Source organism: Danio aesculapii, chromosome 20, assembly GCF_903798145.1.
Source record: "Danio aesculapii chromosome 20, fDanAes4.1, whole genome shotgun sequence".
Classification (NCBI taxonomy): domain Eukaryota; kingdom Metazoa; phylum Chordata; class Actinopteri; order Cypriniformes; family Danionidae; genus Danio; species Danio aesculapii.
Window position 1 is genome coordinate 36527597 of NC_079454.1, and position 24291 is coordinate 36551887.

At 37.1% G+C, this 24291-nt stretch overlaps 2 protein-coding genes and 1 long non-coding RNA gene across 3 annotated transcripts; all 3 read right to left on the bottom strand.

Annotated features, from left to right (window-relative positions):
- Positions 1-1801: 1801 nt before the first annotated feature.
- LOC130247387 (adhesion G protein-coupled receptor E1-like) lies at positions 1802-12224 on the bottom strand. The gene is made up of 5 exons (XM_056480613.1): positions 12084-12224; positions 11801-11947; positions 11440-11586; positions 2113-2259; positions 1802-1962 (listed from the first exon to the last, which is right to left on the bottom strand). The coding sequence occupies exons 2-5, from the start codon at positions 11925-11927 to the stop codon at positions 1802-1804; spliced, it is 582 nt and encodes a 193-aa protein (XP_056336588.1). The 5' UTR covers positions 11928-11947; positions 12084-12224.
- On the bottom strand, positions 3830-4574 carry LOC130247591 (uncharacterized). Its single transcript, XR_008839563.1, has 3 exons — positions 4456-4574; positions 4109-4255; positions 3830-3955 (listed from the first exon to the last, which is right to left on the bottom strand). It is a non-coding gene; the product is annotated as an uncharacterized LOC130247591 (long non-coding RNA).
- A 1794-nt stretch (positions 12225-14018) lies between the features above and the next one.
- On the bottom strand, positions 14019-23045 carry LOC130247388 (latent-transforming growth factor beta-binding protein 1-like). Its single transcript, XM_056480614.1, has 12 exons — positions 22919-23045; positions 22560-22706; positions 21176-21322; positions 20172-20318; positions 19922-20068; positions 17689-17835; positions 17349-17486; positions 17111-17257; positions 15585-15731; positions 15296-15442; positions 14777-14923; positions 14019-14038 (listed from the first exon to the last, which is right to left on the bottom strand). Exons 1-12 carry the CDS (start codon positions 23043-23045, stop codon positions 14019-14021), a joined length of 1608 nt encoding a protein of 535 aa, XP_056336589.1.
- Between the last annotated feature and the right edge of the window lie 1246 nt (positions 23046-24291).

The following is a 24291-nucleotide window of genomic DNA, read 5'->3' on the forward strand; positions in this document are numbered from 1 at the left end:
TGCCTGATATCTCTAAACATTCCTCTACATCTTTGTTTAAAAAAAAGTAATGAGGAAAAGTAGAATTCGGGTCAGTTTAATATTATTTTTAGCAGCTTTATAACAGGACGGTTTTAAAGTAAAATTCACACATTTCAACTAATTCAATTTTAAAGAAAACTCAAATATAAATATAAAATCTACCTCTGCATGTGTTGTTGATGCTGATGGTGAGATTTGAGTTTGTTGCAGTAAATCCAGACAAACATGAGCAATTGTAACTTCCTATTTCATTTGTGCAGTTGGAGTATGGACCACAGATTGATGGAATGATCAGACATTCATTTATGTCTGTGGAGAAATACAACATTTTAAAAAACATATTATTATTATTTTATGCAATTCTAAGAATACCTTGAGAGTTCTGAGTTCATGACACAATCAGTTCTTATAGGGTTTTCCCTCTTTCATGAACAGCAAATTCAAGGACTTTCAATGACTTTATAAATTTAAATCAAGCACCAAAATAATTCTCACCCAGCATATGTAGAGTCCTTACCGTGTTTAACATTTCACTCATACCTCACATTTACATTAAAAACATGTGAGCAATGATGATGTTTTGAAAGTGTCATCTTCTAAAAATTAAATTCATTGTGTTTTTAAACAGTCGTGTTCCAATAACTTTAATAAAATTAGTTGAATTAATATTAGTAATATTCAAATGTGCTTTCTGAAACTTTAATAAAATATCTGTTATTTGTCATAGTTCTTGTACAGGATTTAAATTTAAGACTTTTAAATGAAGAATTTTTCATTTTTATTCTGTCTTAGTTAAAATAACATATTAAACACATTTCATTTAAAAATTAATTGAAGCACTTTCAAGCATCTATGTTTGTTTTTAAGTACTTTCCAGGCCTTGAAACCATACAAAATGTCTGATATTCAGGTACGTTCAAGAAGTGTGGGAAGTCTGTTTTAACAGGGATCAGGAAGCTCGCACAACAAGTATATTTTCATGCGTTTAAGCTGTGCCCATTTTAAGGTGGTTTATGATCTTGGTGTGGACCACAGATTGATGGACTGAACAAACATTCATTTATATCTGAGGGGGAAATGCAATATATTTAAAAATATCTTGTATAAGAATGATTTATTTAGTTGAATTCTACTTATAACACTTAGAGTTTGGCCAAACACTGATGGGGAGTCAAAACATTAAATTATTACATAATTCTATTACTTATAAATAATTGAGTAAGATTACAGTGTTCAGGAAATACAATCAGTAAAAACGGCTTCATCTGTCAATCATACCTGTGCATGTGTTATTGCTGTTTATAGGAAGGTTTGGATCAGTTACATTATATCCACTCATGCATGAGCAATTGTAACTGCCAATAGTGTTGTTGCAGATTGAGTTTGGTCCACACACATTTGACATCTCAACACATTCATCCACATCTTCATGAAAAGAGAATCATGAGAAAATGTGTTTTTAAATTGTAATATGGAAAAAGTAAAGATTGGAAGATTTCAATTTAATTAAAATAAACAAAAACCAATTCATTAATTTTTGGACATAAAATATTTAAAATAACCTCTGCAGGTGTTGTTGTTGCTGATAGTGTAATTTGAGTTTGTTGCAGTGAATCCAGACAAACATGAGCAATTGTAACTTCCTATTTCATTTGTGCAGTTGGAGTATGGACCACAGATTGATGGACTGAACAGACATTCATTTATATCTGAGGGGAAAATATTTAAAAATAAAATGATATAAAACCCCTAAGAGATTGGTCAAAACACTGATCCTTCATCAGTCAATCATACCTGTGCATGTGTTATTGCTGTTTATAGGGAGGTTTGGATCAGTTACATTATATCCACTCATGCATGAGCAATTGTAACTCCCAATAGTGTTGTTGCAGATTGAGTTTGGACCACAGATTTCTGACATCTCTACACATTCCTCTATATCTTTATTAAAAAAAAGCAATGAGGTAAAGTAGAGTACATGTCAGTTTAATCTTATTTTAGCAGCTTTATAACAGGATGGTTTAAAGTAAAATTCACGCATTTAAACTAATTCAATTTTAAAGAAAACACAAATATAAATATAAAATCTACCTCTGCATGTGTTGTTGATGCTGATGGTGAGATTTGAGTTTGTTGCAGTGAATCCAGACAAACATGAGCAATTGTAACTTCCTATTTCATTAGTGCAGTTGGAATTTGGACCACAGATTGATGGAATGATCAGACATTCATTTATGTCTGTGGAGAAATACAACATTTTAAAAAACATATTACTATTATTTTATTCATGACACAATGAGTTCTTATAGGGTTTTCCCTCTTTCATGAACAGCAGATTCAAGGACTTTCAATGACTTTATAAATTTAAATCAAGCACCAAAATAATTCTCGCCCAGCATATGTAGAGTCCTTACCGTGTTTAACATTTCACTCATACCTCACATTTACATTAAAAACATGTGAGCAATGATGATGTTTTGAAAGCGTCATCTTCTAAAAATTAAATTCATTGTGTTTTTAAACAGTCGTGTTCAAATAACTTTAATAAAATTAGTTGAATTAATATTAGTAATATTCAAATGTGCTTTCTGAAACTTTAATAAAATATCTGTTATTTGTCATAGTTCTTGTACAGGATTTAAATTTAAGACTTTTAAATGAAGAATTTCTCATTTTTATTCTGTCTTAGTTAAAATAACATATTAAACACATTTCATTTCAAATTTAATTGAAGCACTTTCAAGCATCTATGTTTGTTTTTAAGTACTTTCCAGGCCTTGAAACAATACAGAATGTCTGATATTCAGGTACGTTCAAGAAGTGTGGAAAGCCTGTTCTAACAGGGATCAGGAAGCTCGCACAACAAGAGAGAGTAATGCAAGTATATTTTCATGCGTTTAAGCTGTGCCTCTTTTAAGGTGGTTTATGATCTTGGTGTGGACCACAGATTGATGGACTGAACAAACATTCATTTATATCTGAGGGGGAAATGCAATATATTTAAAAATATCTTGTATAAGAATAATTTATTTAGTTGAATTCTACTTCTAACACTAAGAGTTTGGCCAAACACTGATGGGGAGTCAAAACATTAAATTATCACATAATTATATTACTTATAAATAATTGAGTAAGATTACAGTATTCAGGAAATACAATCAGTAAAAACGGCTTCATCTGTCAATCATACCTGTGCATGTGTTATTGCTGTTTATAGGGAGGTTTGGATCAGTTACATTATATCCACTCATGCATGAGCAATTGTAACTGCCAATAGTGTTGTTGCAGCTTGAGTTTGGACCACAGATGCCTAATATCTCTAGACATTCATCCACATCTTTGTTAAAAGAAAGCAGTGAGGAAAAGTTTTATTTTTAGAAGCATTATAATAGGACTGTTTTAAAGTAGAAATCAAAACAAAAAATATAAGAATAAAATCTACCTCTGCATGTGTTGTTGATACTTATGGTGAGATTTGAGTTTGTTGTAGTGAATCCAGACAAACATGAGCAATTGTAACTTCCTATTTCATTTGTGCAGTTGGAGTATGGACCACAGATTGATGGATTGAACAGACATTCATTTATATCTGAGGGGGAAATGCAATATATTTAAAAATATCTTTTATAAGAATGATTTATTTTGTTGACATCCTACTTTTAACACTAAGAGTTTGGCCAAACATTGATGGGGAGTCAAAACATTATACTGGAAATTAAATAAGTGAGTAAGATTACAGTATTTAAAAAATACAATCAGTAAAAATGGCTTCATCTGTCAATCATACCTGTGCATGTGTTACTGCTATTTATAGGGAGGTTTGGATCAGTTACATTATATCCACTCATGCATGAGCAATTGTAACTCCCAATAGTGTTGTTGCAGATTGAGTTTGGACCACAGATGCCTGATATCTCTACACATTCCTCTACATCTTTGTTAAAAGAAAGCAGTGAGGAAAAGTAGAGTTCGGGTCAGTTTAATCTTATTTTTAGCAGCTTTATAACAGGATGGTTTTTAAGTAAAATTCACAAATTTCAGCTAATTCAATTTTAAAGAAAACATAAAATATAAGAACAAAATCTACCTCTGCAAGTGTTGTTGATAGTTATGGTGAGATTTGAGTTTGTTGTAGTGAATCCACCCAAACATGAGCAATTGTAACTTCCTATTTCATTTGTGCAGTTGGAATTTGGACCACAGATTGATGGACTGAGCAGACATTCATTTATATCTGAGGGGGAAATGCAATATATTCAAAAACATCTTGTATAAGAATGATTTTTTTTTGTTGAAATTCTACTTATAATGCTGGGAGTTTTGCCAAAACACTGATGGGGAGTCAAAACATTATATTGGAAATTAAATGAGTGAGTAAGATTACAGTATTTAAAAAATACGATCAGTAAAAACTGCTTCATCTGTCAATCATACCTGTGCATGTGTTATTGCTGTTTATAGGGAGGTTTGGATCAGTTACATTATATCCACTCATGCATGAGCAATTGTAACTGCCAATAGTGTTGTTGCAGATTGAGTTTGAACCACAAACATTTGACATCTCAACACATTCATCCACATCTTTATGAAAAGAGAATTATGAGGAAAATGTGTTTTTAAAATGTAATATGGAAAAAGTAGAGATTGGATGATTTTAATTGAATTAAAATAAACAAAAACCAATTCATTAAGTTTTGGACATAAAATATTTAAAATAACCTCTGCATGTGTTGTTGATGCTGATGGTGAGATTTGAGTTTGTTGCAGTGAATCCAGACAAACATGAGCAATTGTAACTTCCTATTTCATTTGTGCAGTTGGAGTATGGACCACAGATTGATGGAATGATCAGACATTCATTTATGTCTGTGGAGAAATACAACATTTTAAAAAACATATTATTATTATTTTATGCAATTCTAAGAATACCTTGAGAGTTCTGAGTTCATGACACAATCAGTTCTTATAGGGTTTTCCCTCTTTCATGAACAGCAAATTCAAGGACTTTCAATGACTTTATAAATTTAAATCAAGCACCAAAATAATTCTCGCCCAGCATATGTAGAGTCTTTACTGTGTTTAACATTTCACTCATACCTCACATTTACATTAAAAACATGTGAGCAATGATGATGTTTTGAAAGTGTCATCTTGTAAAAATTAAATTCATTGTGTTTTTAAACAGTCGTGTTCAAATAACTTTAATAAAATTAGTTGAATTAATATAAGTAATATTCAAATGTGCTTTCTGAAACTTTAATAAAATATCTGTTATTTGTCATAGTTCTTGTACAGGATTTAAATTTAAGACTTTTAAATGAAGAATTTCTCATTTTTATTCTGTCTTAGTTAAAATAACATATTAAACACATTTCATTTCAAATTTAATTGAAGCACTTTCAAGCATCTATGTTTGTTTTTAAGTACTTTCCAGGCCTTGAAACAATACAGAATGTCTGATATTCAGGTACGTTCAAGAAGTGTGGGAAGCCTGTTCTAACAGGGATCAGGAAGCTCGCACAACAAGAGAGAGTAATGCAAGTATATTTTCATGCGTTTAAGCTGTGCCCCTTTTAAGGTGGTTTATAATCTTGGTGATTCTTGTTAGTTGTGGTGAAACTGTGTCGAAAATTGTCATTCTTTACTTGACTTTTATATTTCCTTACTTTTCTGTGTTTTATGTATCACATGTTTTTGTTTGTTATATGATAGTCGTTAAATATTATATTATACCCAGATGGAATTGCCTTTGTTTTGACTCACAGAACGATCCCTTTAACGATTAAAATTATTTTGGTTTTTGGTTTATTATAACTGCTTTCAAATTTATAAACTATTTCTTTAATTCCCCAAGACGTATTATATTGCTTTGAATGAATACGACAATTAAAGAGTCAGATTAATAGATGAGCATGATGAGATCAGCTGATTGTAATATTTATAGTTTACTGTAACAGTAATTCTAAATTTTCATAATTGAATAATAATCTGATATTATTAATTATTAAAGTTATTTTATGACAGTTTGCTACAGATATTTATGTAGTTTTGTATTTCACAGGATTATTTCATATAACCTGAAAAATTAATGTTCCCCTTCTAGGGAACTTCAACACTGCGTCTAACCAGAACGCTAGGGGAACACCTCTTTTATACGCGTCTTGAAGCACATGTGAAATCAATCTAATGTAATTAAGCGGTGTCGTCAGACCAGAGAGTATAAAAGCCTGCACTGAGCCTTCAGTGTTAACTTCTTTGCTTTCAAGAAGAAACACCCTCTCTGTGACCATTCATTACTGACTTTGCATACACAAAATACAAAAAAACTGACAAACTAGCTTTTTTGTTTTTGATATGGCAGAAAAAAACTTTAAACGCTGTGTGCCTCCATGTCCCCGTTTTATCACAGCTGGTGACTCACATGAATTGTGTTTAGAGTGTTTGGGAGAGGAGCATGCCCTGGCAGCATTTGAGAATGCTGACTGTGTGCACTGTGATGCTCTCTCCCGCAAAGTGCTGCGTAGTCGGAGGGAGTTCTTTAATAAAACTCCCGCGGCTCGCGCTCCTCGCGGTTCGGGTCCCGCTCGTGCTGAGGCTGAGCGTAGGCTCCGTTCTTGGGGTTCCCAATTAGATTTAGCGGACGAGATGGAGACGGACTCTGTCCTTTCTCTTCCTCTATCCGCGAGATCTAATCCTCCCTCGGGAGTGTCAGAAGCACGCTCTGCGGTTTCTTCTGCGCCTCGTGGGAGGGCGGCGTCATCCGTTTCCGAGGAAACCGATGCTCCGCTACAGCAAAGCCAAAGAGGGTCGGGGGATCTGCCACCCCGGTCAGTAGAATATGAGGAGTTAGTGGAGGTGATTTCACGTGCTGCTGACAGGTTTGATGTAATAGACTGGCAGCCAGCACGTGAGCAGCAGCAGCTGCGTCTGACAGGAATGCTGGATGAGAGAGAATTACCCAGCAGAGTTGATCCTCCACTGAGGGACCTCCCCTTCTGTCCCGAATTACATCATGCGGTTTCTAAATCATGGAATAATCCGTATTCAGCTCGTTTAATGACACCAAAAACGGTTATTTATTCAGCAGTTCGTGGGCTGGGGGAAAAAGCATGTACAGAAATGCCAAAAATAGAAGAGGATCTAGCATGTCATCTTCGTCCAGATTTAAAATCTGCAAGGGTCCCTCCTTTGTCATCTAGACCATTAAGAGTCACATCTGGTCTAGTTGGCAAAGCATACATGACGGCTGGTCAGTCTGTCGGATGCCTGCACACTATGTCAGTGTTGCAGGCATATCAGGCTGACCTAATAAAAGAGTGCTTAGATGGTGGGGGAGCAACACCCGAACAGCTTCGAGAAGCTCTTCGGGCGTCGGATTTAGCTTTAAGAGCTACTAAAGAGGCGGCCTCTAGTTTGGGGCGGTCTATGGCAACCCTGGTGGCTACAGAGCGGCACCTCTGGCTGACACAAGCAGAGGTGTCAGAAAGTGATAGAGCTATTTTTATGGACGCTCCAATATCAAGCTCAGGGCTTTTTGGTGACGCCGTCAATCGCGTCGCCGAATCCTTTGACCGAGTGAAAAAACGCTCTAGCTCCCTCTGTGACTTTCTCCCCCCAAGATCTAAAAGTCAGGGGGCTGCTAAAAGACAGCCCCAGCCGTCAACCAGCTCCTCATATCGGGCGGTACAAAAGGAGAGTGTGGCGTCTCGGGCTCCCCCTCAGGAAAAGAGGGCCTGGAGAGCACGCTCTCAGCCTGAGCCTTCCTCAAAAAATCTCACAAGGAAAATAGTAATTTCCAGGAAGGCGAAGGATAAAAGGAAGTCCTGACGTGTTGGGAGTCAGGCTTCCCAGGGCCCCCCCTGGACATCGAGAGCGCCATTCGGCGCCCTCATTGAACCAGGGTCCGCGGAGAAAGGGATTTTTGTCTCCCGGGGTGGGCATTCCTCAGTGTCTGAGGGCATTGGGGACCCCACCCCCTCTTCGGAGGGTCCAAGAGCAACCAGAGGCCAGTCTCGAGAGGCTGGTACCCCTAGCACATTTTTTGGCAGCGTGGAAACACCTGCCGATGGTGTCTCAGTGGGTCCTGTTCACGGTGGAACACGGCTACAAAATACAGTTTTGTGCACGGCCACCTCACTTCAACGGTGTTACACCCACCATAGTGAAGCCAGAACAGGCTCTGGTTATGGAACAGGAAGTACTGGCTCTATTAAAAAAAGGCGCGATAGAGCGTGTTCTCCCACTCAACAGAGAATCAGGGTTTTACAGCCGGTATTTTATAGTTCCCAAAAAGGATGGGGGACTGCGTCCCATATTAGATCTGAGAAATCTAAATCGGTCCGTCGGGGCCCTCAGGTTCAGGATGTTAACCATCAAAAACGTGGTGTCACAAATTCAGTCCGAGCACTGGTTTGTGACAATAGACCTGAAAGACGCATACTTCCATATATCCATCCTTCCCCAACACAGGAAGTACCTGAGGTTCGCTTTCGGGGGCGAAGCGTTCCAGTATCGGGTTCTTCCATTCGGTCTAGCTCTGTCACCTCGAACCTTCACCAAAGTAGTCGAAGCGGCACTAGCACCACTTCGTATGCAGGGTATACGTATCCTAAACTACATAGACAATTGGCTAATTCTAGCTCAGACTCACGATATGGCAGTTCGACATCGAGATGTCGTTCTTACCCATATCAGAAGGTTGGGGTTTCGGTTGAACACCGCAAAAAGTGTGCTTGTTCCAGCCAGGACGACCATTTTTTTAGGTGTGCTATGGGTCTCCATGACGATGCGAGCACGTCTGTCTCCGCCACGAATCGCTTCGATTCAGTCAGCCGTACACAGAGTCAAACTAGGCCAGTTCATCACTGTGAAACACTTTCAGAGAGTGTTGGGTCTCATGGCAGCAGCAGCCAGCATGATTCCGTTTGGTCTGCTGTACATGAGACCCCTGCAGTGGTGGCTCAAATCCAGGGGGTTTTCCCTCAAGGGGAATCCTTTCCGCATGATCAAGGTCTCGCGGCGCTGCCTTCGAGCCTTAAGTATGTGGAAAATGCCCTGGTTCCTGTCCCAGGGCCCAGTGTTGGGGGCTGTCTGTCATCGCGTCATGCTTATGACAGATGCTTCTTTAACGGGCTGGGGAGCAACCCTGAGGGGGCTTCCTGCAGCGGGACAATGGGGAGAACATCATCGTTCTTGGCACATAAACTGCCTGGAGATGATGGCCGTGTTTCTGGCCTTAAAACACTTTCTCCCTGATTTAAGGGGCCATCATATTCTAGTCCGCACGGACAACACATCGGTGGTCGCTTACATCAACCATCAGGGGGGTCTGAGGTCTCGAATGCTATGCAAGCTGGCACATCGGATCCTCCTGTGGGCCCAGAACAAAATTCTGTCCATCAGGGCAATGTATGTCCCAGGCCATCTGAACAAGGGAGCAGATCTCCTGTCGTGGCAGGGGGTGAGATCCGGGGAATGGAAACTTCACCCCGAGGTGGTGGAGACCATTTGGGAAAAATTCGGGAGAGTGCAGGTAGACCTGTTTGCTTCCCAAGAGACCACGCATTGCATACTGTGGTTTTCTCTCTCGCATCCAGCCCCTCTGGGATTGGATGCCATGGTGCAGACGTGGCCGAGGCTTCGTCTGTATGCTTTTCCCCCGGTCGCTCTGCTCCCAGGAGTCCTGGAGAGGGTCCGTCAAGACGGGATTCAGTTACTGCTGGTAGCCCCGTTTTGGCCTACGAGAATTTGGTTTTCAGACCTCAAAGCCCTGCTGGCGGGTCTCCCGTGGGAGATCCCCATCAGGAGGGACCTTCTGTCCCAGGCGGGAGGAATGATACTTCATCCCCAACCCGACCTGTAGAAACTGTGGGTGTGGCCTCTGAGGGGGCCCACCTCATAGAGTATGGACTGTCAACCGAGGTTGCTCAGACCATTCTAAGCTCCAGGGCTCCCTCCACAAGGAAGCTTTATGCCCTAAAATGGGCTCTCTTTTCAGCTTGGTGTAGAGAACACCAGCTGAACCCAGTCAGCTGTCAGGTAGCCTCAGTGCTGGAATTTCTCCAAGATCGCCTGTCTGCTGGGTTAGCTGCATCCACTCTGAGAGTGTATGTTTCAGCTATAGCGGCCTACCGTTCCCCCCTAGATGATGAGTCACTAGGGCAGGACCCGCTTATTCGTCGCTTCCTACGTGGAGCCATAAGGCTAAGGCCTGTCAGCACACACAGAGTACCGACATGGGATTTAACATTGGTGCTCGAGGGCATCTCTGTTCCCCCATTTGAGCCACTGCAGGAGGCTTCAGATAAGTTTTTGACATTAAAAACAGCTTTTTTATTAGCTATTTCTTCTCTAAAAAGGGTTGGTGACCTCCAGGCTCTGTCGGTTGCACCTTCATTTCTGGAGTTTGCTCCGGGCATGTCCAAAGCCTTTCTTTATCCCAGACCTGGGTATGTGCCGAAGGTGCCCACTCATGTGGCGAGACCTGCTGTGCTGCAGGCCTTTAATCCGCCCCCATTTCAGTCGTCGGACCAAGAGAAATTGAATTTACTCTGCCAGTGAGCAGTTACTGGTCTGCTTCGGACCCTCAAAGAGGGGGAGTCCGGCGAACAAGCAGACTATAAGTAATTGGATAGTTGAGACTATTTCGGTTATATCAGGTTGCTGGACGTCCCGCACCTAAATTTAAGGCCCACTCCACAAGGGCTGTAGGGGTCTCCAAAGCTTCTATTTCGGGCTCTGCCCTTTCTGACATTTGTTTGGCGGCAGGATGGTCGACGCCACATACATTTGTGCGTCATTATCAGCTCGATGTAGACCCCTCACCAGGGTCCTCTGTTCTCACTGCGTAGTGTGCGTTCACAGTCAGCAGTGAATCTGGCCTAGTGGGTATTGCGTTCCCCTAGCATTCTGGTTAGACGCAGTGTTGAAGTTCCCTAGAAGGGGAACGTCTCAGGTTACGTATGTAACCATAGTTCCCCGAGAGGGAACGAGACACTGCGTCTTCCGCCATACTCTCTTCTGCCTGTTACTTCTTTCAAGCAAATTTGAAGTTAACACTGAAGGCTCAGTGCAGGCTTTTATACTCTCTGGTCTGACGACACCGCTTAATTACATTAGATTGATTTCACATGTGCTTCAAGACGCGTATAAAAGAGGTGTTCCCCTAGCGTTCTGGTTAGACGCAGTGTCTCGTTCCCTCTCGGGGAACTATGGTTACATACGTAACCTGAGACGTTCTTTGAACACATAAATACTTGACCCAAAGAAGTCAAGTAAAATTGTACAGCTTATCTAAATATTATAATTATTTATTAATAATTATGCTTAATTATTAGTATATTACCTTTGAGCTAGTTTGATTCACTTAGACTACACTTACACTTCTAGAGTTAACACAAATGAAAATATAAAACGTACCTCCACATGTGTTATTGATACTTATGGTGAGATTTGAGTTTGTTTTAGTGAATCCACCCACACATGAGCAATTGTAACTTCCTATTTCATTTTGGCAGTTGGAATTTGGACCACAGATTGATGCACTGAACAAACATTCATTTATATCTGAGGGGGAAATGCAACATATTTAAAAACATCTTTTATAAGAATGATTTATTTTGTTGAAATTCTACTTCTAACACTAAGAGTTTGGCCAAAACACTGATGGGGAGTCAAAACATTATATTATTACATAATTCTATTACTTATAAATAATTGTGTAAGATTACAGTATTCAGGAAACACAATCAGTAAAAACGGCTTCATCTGTCAATCATACCTGTGCATGTGTTATTGCTGTTTATAGGAAGGTTTGGATCAGTTACATTATATCCACTCATGCATGAGCAATTGTAACTGCCAATAGTGTTGTTGCAGATTGAGTTTGGACCACAAACATTTGACATCTCAACACATTCATCCACATCTTTATGAAAAGAGAATTATGAGGAAAATGCATTTTTAAAATGTAATATGGAAAAAGTAGAGATTTGATGGTTTTAATTTAATTAAAGTAAACAAAAACCAATTCATTAAGTTTTGGACAAAGTATATAAAATAACCTCTGCATGTGTTGTTGTTGCTGATGGTGAGATTTGAGTTTGCTGCAGTGAATCCAGACAAACATGAGCAATTGTGGCTTCCTATTTCATTTGTGCAGTTGGAGTATGGACCACAGATTGATGGACTGAACAGACATTCATTGATATCTGAGGGGAAAATATTTTAAAATAAAATTATATAAAACCACTAAGAGTTTGGTCAAAACACTGATCCTTCATCTGTCAATCATACCTGTGCATGTGTTATTGCTGTTTATTGGGAGGTTTAGATCAGTTACATTATATCCACTCATGCATGAGCAATTGTAACTGCCAATAGTGTTGTTGCATATTGAGTTTGGACCACAGATGCCTGACATCTCTACACATTCATCCACATCTTTGTTAAAAGAAAGCAGTGAGGAATAGTAGAGCTCGGGTCAGTTTAATCTTATTTTTAGAAGCATTATAATAGGACTGTTTTAAGCATTAATCAAAACAAAAAATCTAAGAATAAAATCTACCTCTGCATGTGTTGATGATGCTGATGGTGAGATTTGAGTTTGTTGTAGTGAATCCACCCACACATGAGCAATTGTAACTTCCTTTTTCATTTGTGCAGTTGGAATTTGGACCACAGATTGATGGACTGAACAGACATTCATTTATATCTGAGGGGGAAATGCAATATATTTAAAAACATCTTGTATAAGAATGATTTATTTTCTTGAAATTCTACTTATAACACTAAGTGCCTTATCATACACTCGGCACAATGTGGCACAAGGCGCAACGCAATTGTTGTTTGCTAGTTTCAGCTTGGCGCAAGAGTCGTTTTGACGCTTTGCTCCACACTTTTTAAATAGCAAATGCATTTGCGCTCATATATGCACCCATAGGCGTTCTGATCTAAAAAAGGAGCCGAGTTGAGGGGCATTGCTGGCGCGTTGCTATTTTGGGAAACTATAATAGTCTGTTCTATAGACCAGAACAAAGCCGGACTATTGTCCAATGTAGAGCGCGTTAGTTGTGCGCCTGGCTTACACACTGCTTAATACACACAAGATGTAGAGCAATACGCAAATATCTTTAAATGTGAAAAAGAATTAAAATACTAAGGATATATATATATAGGATATAATAAGGATATATATATAATATAAATATAAAGGATTAAAATATTACAAAACATATTATTTTCTAGCCTACATAAATATAAAAACAATACTTCCATGCCTTCTTCATCTCGGAAGCCTTTTCAGTTTATTCATGACAAGCTTTTGTATAATGTTATTATTATTAGCAGTATTATTTATTATATGCATATTTATATTTGTTTTATTAAAAACAAGCTTAGATTTGCCCACCTGTCAGGTTTTAGACCATATGGGGCATAGCCTGTGTATTAGGCTATAACTCAGGTTTTTTAACACATTTCGTTATTATTGTTCAATTATTCGTTTGCTGGAAATTAGAACTGAATTTAAAAATAGTTTTGAAACAAATATTTGCGCTTAAACTAAATTAATTATTTATAGGCTAATTGATGTCTGTGCATACAAGGTTTCCCTATCCATGAGAGTGAAAGTGAAAGTTAATAATGAGGAGGCTTATCTCTCATTCTCCTGCTGTAGATGCTCTGTTTAACTGTTTTCTCTCTAGTGAAGGGTTCAGTTTTTACACTTACACTTTACAAGTCCTTCATGTAAATAGCAAATGCGCTATGGCGCGACACAACTGACTCTTAAAGGGAATGGGAGATGAGACTCTGATTGGTTTATTCTCAAAACACAACTATAACTCATTAAGAAAATAAGCTCAACCCTGTTAGACCATGCGCCACGGCGCAAAGTGGATTTTTCCGTCCTTATATTAGCAAAAGTGGATTCTGACACGCCCTTAATGCGTTTGCGCCCTGCGCTTTGCACTTTGTGCATGGATCGTCAAAATAGAGCCCTAAGAGTTTGGCCAAAACACTGATGGGGAGTCAAAACATTATATTAGAGATTAAATAAGTAGGCAAGATTACAGTATTTAAAAATACAAACGGCTTCATCTGTCAATCATACCTGTGCATGTGTTATTGCTGTTTATAGGGAGGTTTGGATCAGTTACATTATATCCACTCATGCATGAGCAATTGTAACTCCCAATAGTGTTGTTGCAGATTGAGTTTGGACCACAGATGCGTGACATCTCTACACATTCATCCACATCTTTGTTAAAAGAAAGCAGTGAGGAAAAGTAGAGTTCGGGTCAGTTTAATCTCATTTTTAGCAGCTTTATAATAGGACGGTTTTAAAGTAAAATTCACACATTTCAACTAATTAAATTTTAAAGAAAACACAAATAATAATATAAAATCTACCTCTGCATGTGTTGTTGATGCTGATGGTGAGATTTGAGTTTGTTGTAGTGAAGCCACCCACACATGAGCAATTGTAACTTCCTATTTCATTTGTGCAGTTGGAATATGGACCACAGATTGATGGACTGAACAGACATTCATTTATATCTGAGGAGGAAATGCAATATATTTAAAAACATCTTGTATAAGAATGATTTATTTTGTTGAAATTCTACTATTAACACTAAGCATTTGGTAAAAACACTGATGGGGAGTCAAAACCTTATACTAGAAAATAAATGAGTGAGTAAGATTACAGCATTTAAAAAATACAAACAGTCAAAACGGCTTCATCTGCCAATCATACCTGTGCATGTGTTATTGCTGTTTATAGGGAGGTTTGGATCAGTTACATTATATCCACTCATGCATGAGCAATTGTAACTGCCAATAGTGTTGTTGCAGATTGAGTTTGGTCCACAAACATTTGACATCTCAACACATTCATCCACATCTTTATGAAAAGAGAATTATGTGGAAAATGCATTTTTAAAATGTAATATGCAAAAAGTAGAGATTGGATGATTTTAATTTAATTAAAAAAACAAAAAACAATCCATTAATAATTTTTGGACATAAAATATTTAAAATAACCTCTGCATGTGTTGTTGATGCTGATGGTGAGATTTGAGTTTGTTGTAGTGAATCCAGACAAACATGAGCAATTGTAACTTCCTATTTCATTTGTGCAGTTGGAGTATGGACCACAGATTGATGGACTGAACAGACATTCATTAATATCTGAGGGGAAAATATTTTAAAATAAAATGATTTAAAACCCCTAAGAGTTTGTTCAAAACACTGATCCTTCATCTGCCAATCATACCTGTGCATGTGTTATTGCTGTTTATAGGGAGGTTTGGATCAGTTACATTATATCCACTCATGCATGAGCAATTGAAACTCCCAATAGTGTTGTTGCAGACTGAGTTTGGACCACAGACATCTGACATCTCAACACATTCATTCACATCTATATTAGTAGAAAAAGTAAAATTTAATCTCATTCTTAAGCTCTTTTACAATAGGATGGTTCCAATGTAAAAATCTGAATTTTTAACTAATTAAATTTTAGACAAAACTCAAATGTACATAAATCTAAACATTAAATGTACCTCTGCAAGTGTTGTTGATGCTGATGGTGAGATTTGAGATTGTTGCAGTGAATCCAGACAAACATGAGCAATTGTAACTTCCTATGTCATTTGTGCAGTTGGAATTTGGACCACAGACAGATGGACTTAATAGACATTCGTTTATATCTGGGTAGAAGAACAAATGTAATGTATACCATACAAATATAAACAATAGTAGAGCATCGATAAGCATATAAAGAGTAAAGATTTTCATGTGTAAACCATTTTCTATAGGAAATTAAAAAATATTTCTGCCTTGAGTAAAAAAAAAAAATCTTCACAGCTCCTGCATCATAACATGAACTGGGATGAATATAATTTTTAGGTAAATGCGGGGAAGGTTTTTTGTGCACCTTCACTTTACAGACCTCCATAATAGCAAAGTATTTAACAAATGCAATGTCTGAGATTTTCAGACTTCAGACTGTTTTTGAATACATTGATATTTTTGAGATTTTACTGTTCTTACAGTAATTGAAAAACAGAACATACTAACAGCAAAAGCTCTAAACCCACATCTAAACGAAGAATGAACCAAACGCCTCTCGGGCAGTATGCTTGGGCATTTTGTCTGAATGGGGAAACATCAAATTCTTCAAAACTGTTTGCTAGGCTTACAACTACATTACATATTTGGAATCTACAATAAACTTAAACAACAACCGTCTCATAAGTTTCATTTATAAAAGTCCAAATTAAACAAAATCTGCATATTTTCAGGTTGCCCGAGCTGACACGCATGCGCACTCAAAAGGAATGAGATCATGACACTAACCTCATTCATGGCCATTCTACACATTATCATCCTCTGGATAATGATCATTTGATCACGCCGCTCTTGTAAAGTAATTAACAACTTGGTCTTGATGGCGAATCTCCTCCAGAAATGAAGATGACTCTTTGTTTACAAGTTTGAGTAATTGCTGTCATGTAATGTTTGTTTGACTGAACAGACTGTACCTCGCGTTAGTTTCACAGAGATTACAAAACCAGAAAACTTTTGCTTTCAAGAATATCATTTAAAAGTATAGATTTCAAGCTTTATCTGGAAATATTTCCTATGTCTGTGAAGCAAATATTCACTGAGATTTAAGTGTGTTTGTTGACCAGCAAACTGTTGTAAAAGCAGACATCTGGTGTGAGCTTCTCAGTCAGCCTATAGTGATCGATAATTGGCTCTTGTACTAATAGATGGGGTTTTATTTACCATATTCATCATTACACATTTCCCTATTCTAGAGTCTTTGGTTTTATCCACAATAAGATAGAGTTACTGTCTACAGTTTGCAGTAAGCCCCCAGTAGTTCAACAGTGTGTTAATGTCAACAGAAGAGGGGCAGGGAGCTTCAATTTCAAAGGAAGAAATAGCCTCTTTATAGAGCAATTGTACCATCAGAGAGGAGCCATCACAGCTTTTACTTCTTGTACATTGTCATAAGGCAAGTATACATGTTGATGTAGTGAAGTTGTAAACGTTAGCACATTTTACATTAATTCAAACTTACCAATGCATGGGTTGTTTTTAGTAACAGCTTTCTTCCCATCTGTGACATTGTATCCTTCCCAACAAAAGCATGAGAAGCTTCCATTGTAATTGTAACAGTAAGAGTTTGGACCACAAACTGATTCTGAGTCAAGACATTCATAAATATCTGAAACAAAACAATTAATTAAGTGAACGGTTATAGATTAAGGCAATACAATCAAACACAAACAGTTCAGAGTTTGATCTGTCAGTCATACCTCTGCATGGGTTACTGCTGCTTATAGGATCAGTTGCATTATATCCGCTGAGGCAAGAGCAATTGTAACTCCCAATAGTGTTGTTGCAGATTGAGTTTGGACCGCAGATGTCTGACATCTCTACACATTCATCCACATCTTTCATTGGCCGAAAATCAAGGATAAAACTTTAGATCACTTGTATAGTATGTAAAGATCAGTAATTCATTCTCTAACTTTACAATCAAGATAATGTAGGAAACATCATAATGTTTCCTTACAGTTTGGACAAATGGTATCCAAAAACATCTACTTTATTATTAATCATTGAAGTAAACAAAAATCCAAATATAAAATGTACCTCTGCATGTGTTATTGATGTTGATAGTGAGACTGAGGTTTGTTGCAGTGAATCCATCCAAACATGAGCAATTGTAGCTTCCTATCACATTTGTGCAGTTGGAATATGGACCACAGACAGATGAATTGAACAGACATTCATCAGTATCTATGGGAAAAAAATAAGGTGATGAATTGATTTTCAGTAGTTTTTATTTCACTTAAAACATAAATGACATCCGTTTTCTCATAACCTTAATCTGTCTATAAAAACTTAAAACATAACTCAAGGGGGTAGAAATTAGAATTATTAAAGCACAATAAATCAGATAAAATGTACAATATCAATAGGAATTGACCCTTCGCTAAGCCACATCTGAAAACCGCCACACACCAATCGTGGCTTAGCAACCGTAGCTACGCGCGGGAGGTCTGTCAAGTGAGGGAGGAAAACAAGCGAGGAAAACAAGCCAAAGCGTTGTGCATATGGATTGTGCAAATCTGATACTCGATATCCTAAAAGTTTGGACGGGTGGTGGATTTTTTTCCCTTTCCAAAGCCTTAATCCCAAGGGGAGAAATGCTAGCGGGGATCAAGCTGTGTGAGGAGCTGTAAAAGCAGCACGATTCAGTCATATTTACATCTGTTTCAAGCTAAGAATATTTGGATTACACATCAACAGAACAAAACAGAGATATGTTCACAAACTGAGCACTTGCGATCAATATACTTCACCCGCAGCTTTTTTTGTGTAATTTATAACCCCCATGTCCATGTCAGAGCTACAATTCACCAATGTTTTCATCTGTCTTTTGCAGATTTAGTCATTGGTGAGGACGTTTTAGCGGGTTAGTGTCTGCTTTTATATTTGGTGTGGGATTAATATTTGCTGGTAGGTTTGCTCACTCCTGCTATTTATACTTTGATTTGCTTTTTAATTTACTTCATTGCACAACAATAGTCTATCAGGCTTTTTGGCTAAAAAAGAGAAATCATGGTTTACTTTATTATTATTAGATTATTTCTAAATGTCACCTATCCGGCTGTGAACTAAGCTGTTGAATGGTCAGCGTATGAGGCGGCTAGGCTTTAGCTTCAGTTTTGATTCAATTATTTTCTAATCGGTGTCGTATCATGTCGTGAATATACCCCTGTAATGCATACTGCAGGCCTGTTTTGTCTGGCTTTCTCAGATATCTTACCTGTTTGCCAAAACTGACTAATTATATCCCTAGCAATGTCTGACACAGGTGCATACATATTGTAATAGACGTGACAGGCGTGACAACAGTAAGTGAGGAGGCCGGGGCTTAACGAAAGGTAAATTTAGGGGTGTCAAAATTAATTGTTTCTTTGGTGCACTGCAATGCAGACACGGACAATTCGGTATTGGTTCAGTAATAATCATAACCGGTTATTATGTACTGACGTCATTTATCTCATATGCGCTCTGTCGCGAGGGAGGCGAGCGTGGGTATTTACAACACTGCAGGCACAAACTACTTAAAAATTTCACTGTGTGTGTGTTTTCTGGAAAGTCTTTCACTGGCACTTACAGCAGAAGCCTCTATTTCTCTGCGATTGAGAGAATGAAAGTACTCCATTTCTCTCTCTCTCGCTGTGGCCCATTTCACCTGCTGGCGTGACCTTTTCTCCTCTCTCTTTTCCTCTCGGCTGTATGCATTCCGAATAATAAATTTCCGAATATAGCGTGGCAGCGGTCGGTAACTCTGGTGTAATTTTAACAGGAGTGGGCGATCTCACAATATCGCTCCCGAGCGAGCGAGCAAGAAAGCACGCGTGGCGTGTGTGTGAGTGCGCGTGCGTGTTTGTTTGGTGCTGTCTATGTTTGTGTATGTGTGTGAATAAGAGACAGTGTGGTGCTGTGTGTCCATGTGTGTGTGTGTGTGTGTGTTTATACAGACAGCTTGTTATAGCCACCCCCCAAAATACAACACTGTGTATGGAAAGCATAGTCAATGCACCGTGATGCACCGAAATGTAGAATTGAACCGAATCGATGGCATAATAATCGTAACCGAACCGAACCGTGAGACCAGAATAGGTTCACACCTCTAGGTAAACAGTAAACCGTTTTTTACATGTTTAAGTTGTTTTCAGTAAAATTAAGAAGAGTCAAATTATATACTTTTAATAATACTGACATTTGACACTATGCAACAATACATTGAAGTTGTTTCCAACAAACAACACCTGAAATCCATGACAAAGAATATTACACAGAGAAAACTTACCAATGCATTGGTTACTTTTGCTAATATCTTTATTCCCATCTGTGACGTTGTATCCTTTCCAACAAACGCATGAGAAGCTTCCATTGTAATTGTAACAGTAAGAGTTTGGACCACAAACTGATTCTGAGTCAAGACATTCATAAATATCTGAAACAAAACATTTGATAGATTGAAAGGTAATAGTGAACTAGATTAGGTAGATTAGGGCAATACAATACAAATGATTAAAAGCCTCGGTCATTAATCATACCTCTGCATGGGTTACTGCTGTTGATAGGAAGGCTTGCATCAGTTACATTATATCCACTCATGCATGAGCAATTGTAACTCCCAATAGTGTTGTTGCAGATTGAGTTTGGACCACAGACGTCTGACATCTCAACACATTCATCCACATCTTTATTAAAACAAAGTTCAGTTAAAAGATATAGTGTGGGTAACATATACACACATCCAGGTTAACTCATTCTTTAGTATCTTAATAACATAATGCTCTGGTATTTGCAGATAATAAAGTGGGTGTTGAAAGTAAAAGTAACTCTGGCTAATTATTCATATACTTAACAAATGTAAATGTACAGTTCACCCATAAAGTATTTACAGTGTTTAACTTTTTCATATTTTTATGTTAAATCCTTACTCCAAAATAAATTAAATTCATTATTTTCCTCAAAACTCAACTCCTAAATAACTTTTCACAATGTCATTGTGGAGAATTGTTAGTGGAACATTGAGGAAGATAATGAATTTAATCAATTTTAAGGTAACAAAATGTGGAAAGAGTGAAATGCTGTAAATAATTTGTATTATTTTAAGTTAATCCTAACTAACATTCCTTTTCCTAGCAGGTTTAACATTCACGTGCTTCAGAAAACGAAATGTCTGGTAACATTAGATTAAAGTGAGTTTGTGTAATAACAAAAGAAGAATTAAGTTTAGACGACAATCTAAATCTATAACCTGATGTAATCAAAGTCCAGATTTTCCTATATCCAGCATATTCAAATGTATTGCCTGGAGTCTTGTCTGATTCTTACTGCAATAAGGTTTATGGAGCATTAGCATTATTTAAGTGCTAGTGTTCAAAGGGTATGAGGTGTCATCTGACTCAGAATAAGTCGTCTGTAGACATGTCAAGTATCATTTATACAGTAGGTAAGCATTGACAAGGGATGCAATATCAGTAGACGCCACACAGATACTTTAGTCAGGTGCATGAAGAACAAATATACCACAGTGCACAGTAATATATACCTCTACATGTGTTATCGATGCTGATGCCAAGACTTGAATTTGTTGTAGTAAATCCATCCAAGCATGAGCAGTTGTAGCTTCCTATTTCATTGGTGCAGTTGGAATATGGACCACAGATGGATGGACTGAACAGACATTCATCGATATCTAGAGAAAAAAATCAAATAAATAATTTTTTTAATTCATTTTTCACATTTATTAGACTTCTTGAGTGGTTTTATTACACTTGGAAAAGCAGCCGTCATGACCTCTAAAAGTAAATGAAGAAAGAGTGAGTGTGTCCATTTGCAATTGTAATTTGTGCTTTCGGTGTCATCTGCTTCCACCTACTGTATGTTTAGATTTACAAATAGCATGTAAAGCTCCTTTATATTGGAAACTGGTATCTTAACTTTTATATTTTAATGCATTGCCTTACTTTTTTGGAATTATTTAACAAATGCACAAATCAAAAGACAATAGACTTTTAATAGACAATAGACAATAGATCATTTTCTTTATCAGAGCAACAAATCTCATAGCATTTCATATTTTAAAGTTTGATTTGCTTTGCACAGACCATCCTATATTCTTTCATCAAGCAATATCTTAAATAAATAACACTTGCAAACACATATGAAAACACTTCATGTGTTTTATCTGTTTACGTGATGCCATTTGAATTATAACTAAACTTAAAAAAACATCGCTCGCAGCATTTTTATGATAGAATTTAGTTAAGCCTGACACAATATCAGTATTTTTTTTAAATGATACTAATAAAACATTATTACAACTGCTGCTATGCTCTTGAATATTAATCCCATTGTATGTGATCACTCAAACAGATTTGCAGATTTATTGAAATTATAATAAACGAACAGCAAATGGAACTGCTGCTGAAGTATTTTTCTTGCTCTCAATGTTTTTCAGCTTGCTCTTAAAGGCTTAATCATTCCAAACAAACTCATTTGTCATTTGAACAACAAAGAATGTTATTTACATGTTTGGTGAAGTATGTAAAACGCTCTATTTCTCTCTCTGTGCATGTTTGACAGAAACACAGTCCTCTGAGCTAGCTAATGAATGAGTACTGACACACTCGAATTTATGACACATCAGTGTGGTATCCTTTTCATTTAAGAGGTAATTTAGATATTTTTTCCTAGTCATTAATAGACATTTTTTTCCACCACAGCACTACACAAGTGTGAAGAATGTTATTTATTATGTTGGAAATGTGGAAATCACTAGATGCATTTCAAGAGACAATTAATGGTGACAAGAAGAATGATTTTTAAAAATATTAATAATAATATTAATTATTATTACTATAATAATAAAAGAATAATCAATTAACAAAAAACCCTGTATTACTCGAGATTTCATTGTGCAAAGAATGTACCTTCACAAGTATTGTTGTTGCTGATGGTGAGATTTGAATTTGATGTAGTGAATCCAGACAAACATGAGCAATTGTAACTTCCTATGTCATTTGTGCAGTTGGAGTATGGACCACAGATTGATGGACTGAACAGACATTCATCTATATCTACAGGGAGATACCGTAGTATTAAAACAAGCCATTAATTATGAAAAGTTGAATTACATGATATTAAAATGGCAGAGCTAAGGGTTAGATTTAAGTGTTGATTGAACAAATATCTGACAAAATAATTAAAAACTACAGTTGATAGAGAAAATACACTTGAAAGAGAATAAAAAACCCTCATATATGAGCAGAGCATCATCTTTCAGTCATACCTGTGCATGTGTTATTGCTGTTTATAGGGAGGTTTAGATCAGTTACATTATATCCACTCATGCATGAGCAATTGTAACTCCCAATAGTGTTGTTGCAGATTGAGTTTGGACCACAGACGCCTGACATCTCAACACATTCATTCACATCTTTATTAATAAAAAATAAAGAAAATAAATACAGTCCAGGTCAGTTTAATCTCATTAATAAGCTTCTATACCAAGGGTGCCCAAACTCGGTCCTGGAGGGCCGGTATCCTGGAAAGTTCAGGTCCAACCCCAGTTAGACAGTTAGACGTTGGAACTAAACTATGCAGGATACCGGCCCTCCAGGATCAAGTTTGGACATCCCTGGTCTATACAATAGAATAAATCCAAAGTAAAAAAAAGTTCTCAAATTCTGTCTAATTATACAATTTCAGGGTAAACCCAAATGAAAAGGTAGATAGATCATAAATCTACCTCTGCATGTGTTGTTGATGCTGATGGTGAGATTTGAGTTTGTTATAGTGAATCCAGACAAACATGAGCAATTGTAACTTCCTATTTCATTTGTGCAGTTGGAGTATGGACCACAGATGGATGGACTGAACAGACATTCATCAATATCTATGAGGAGAAATTGAGTATTATTAAAGAAGCAATCATAGAATTGTTTTCATGCAAATATAATTACAGCAGAGTTAGATAAACACACTATTGGTGAAACAAAACATTAATCACGACTGACATAAAATAACTAATAAAATGAAAAGTGATTTTAACGTATACATAGAAATAAAAACATAAAAGATTTCTGGTAGTTCTTATAATTTAGCTACATCTACACAAAGAGAATAAATATTGAAGTTGTACAATAACAGCAGTTTTAAACAAACACACATGCCAGTCAGAATACTTTATATACATCCAAATAAATCTAGAACAGCACAGAGAATTTAACCAAAATGTAACTGTATCTGATATAAAAAGAAATCTGACAAAACCATCTGAAACAAAAACATGCAAAAACAATTTTTTCAAAATCTGATAAGACAGAGAATCTACCTCTACATGTGTTGTTGATGCTGATGGTGAGATTTGAGTTTGTTGTAGTGAATCCAGACAAACATGAGCAATTGTAACTTCCTATTTCATTTGTGCAGTTGGAGTATGGACCACAGATTGATGGACTGAACAGACATTCATCAATATCTACAGGGAGATACCGTAGTATTAAACAAGCCATTAATTATAAAAAGTTGAATTACATGATATTAAAATGGCAGAGCTAAGGGTTAGATTTAAGTGTTGATTGAACAAATATCTGACAAAATAATTTAAAACTACAGTTGATAGAAAAAATACACTTGAAAGAGAATAAAAAACCCTCATAT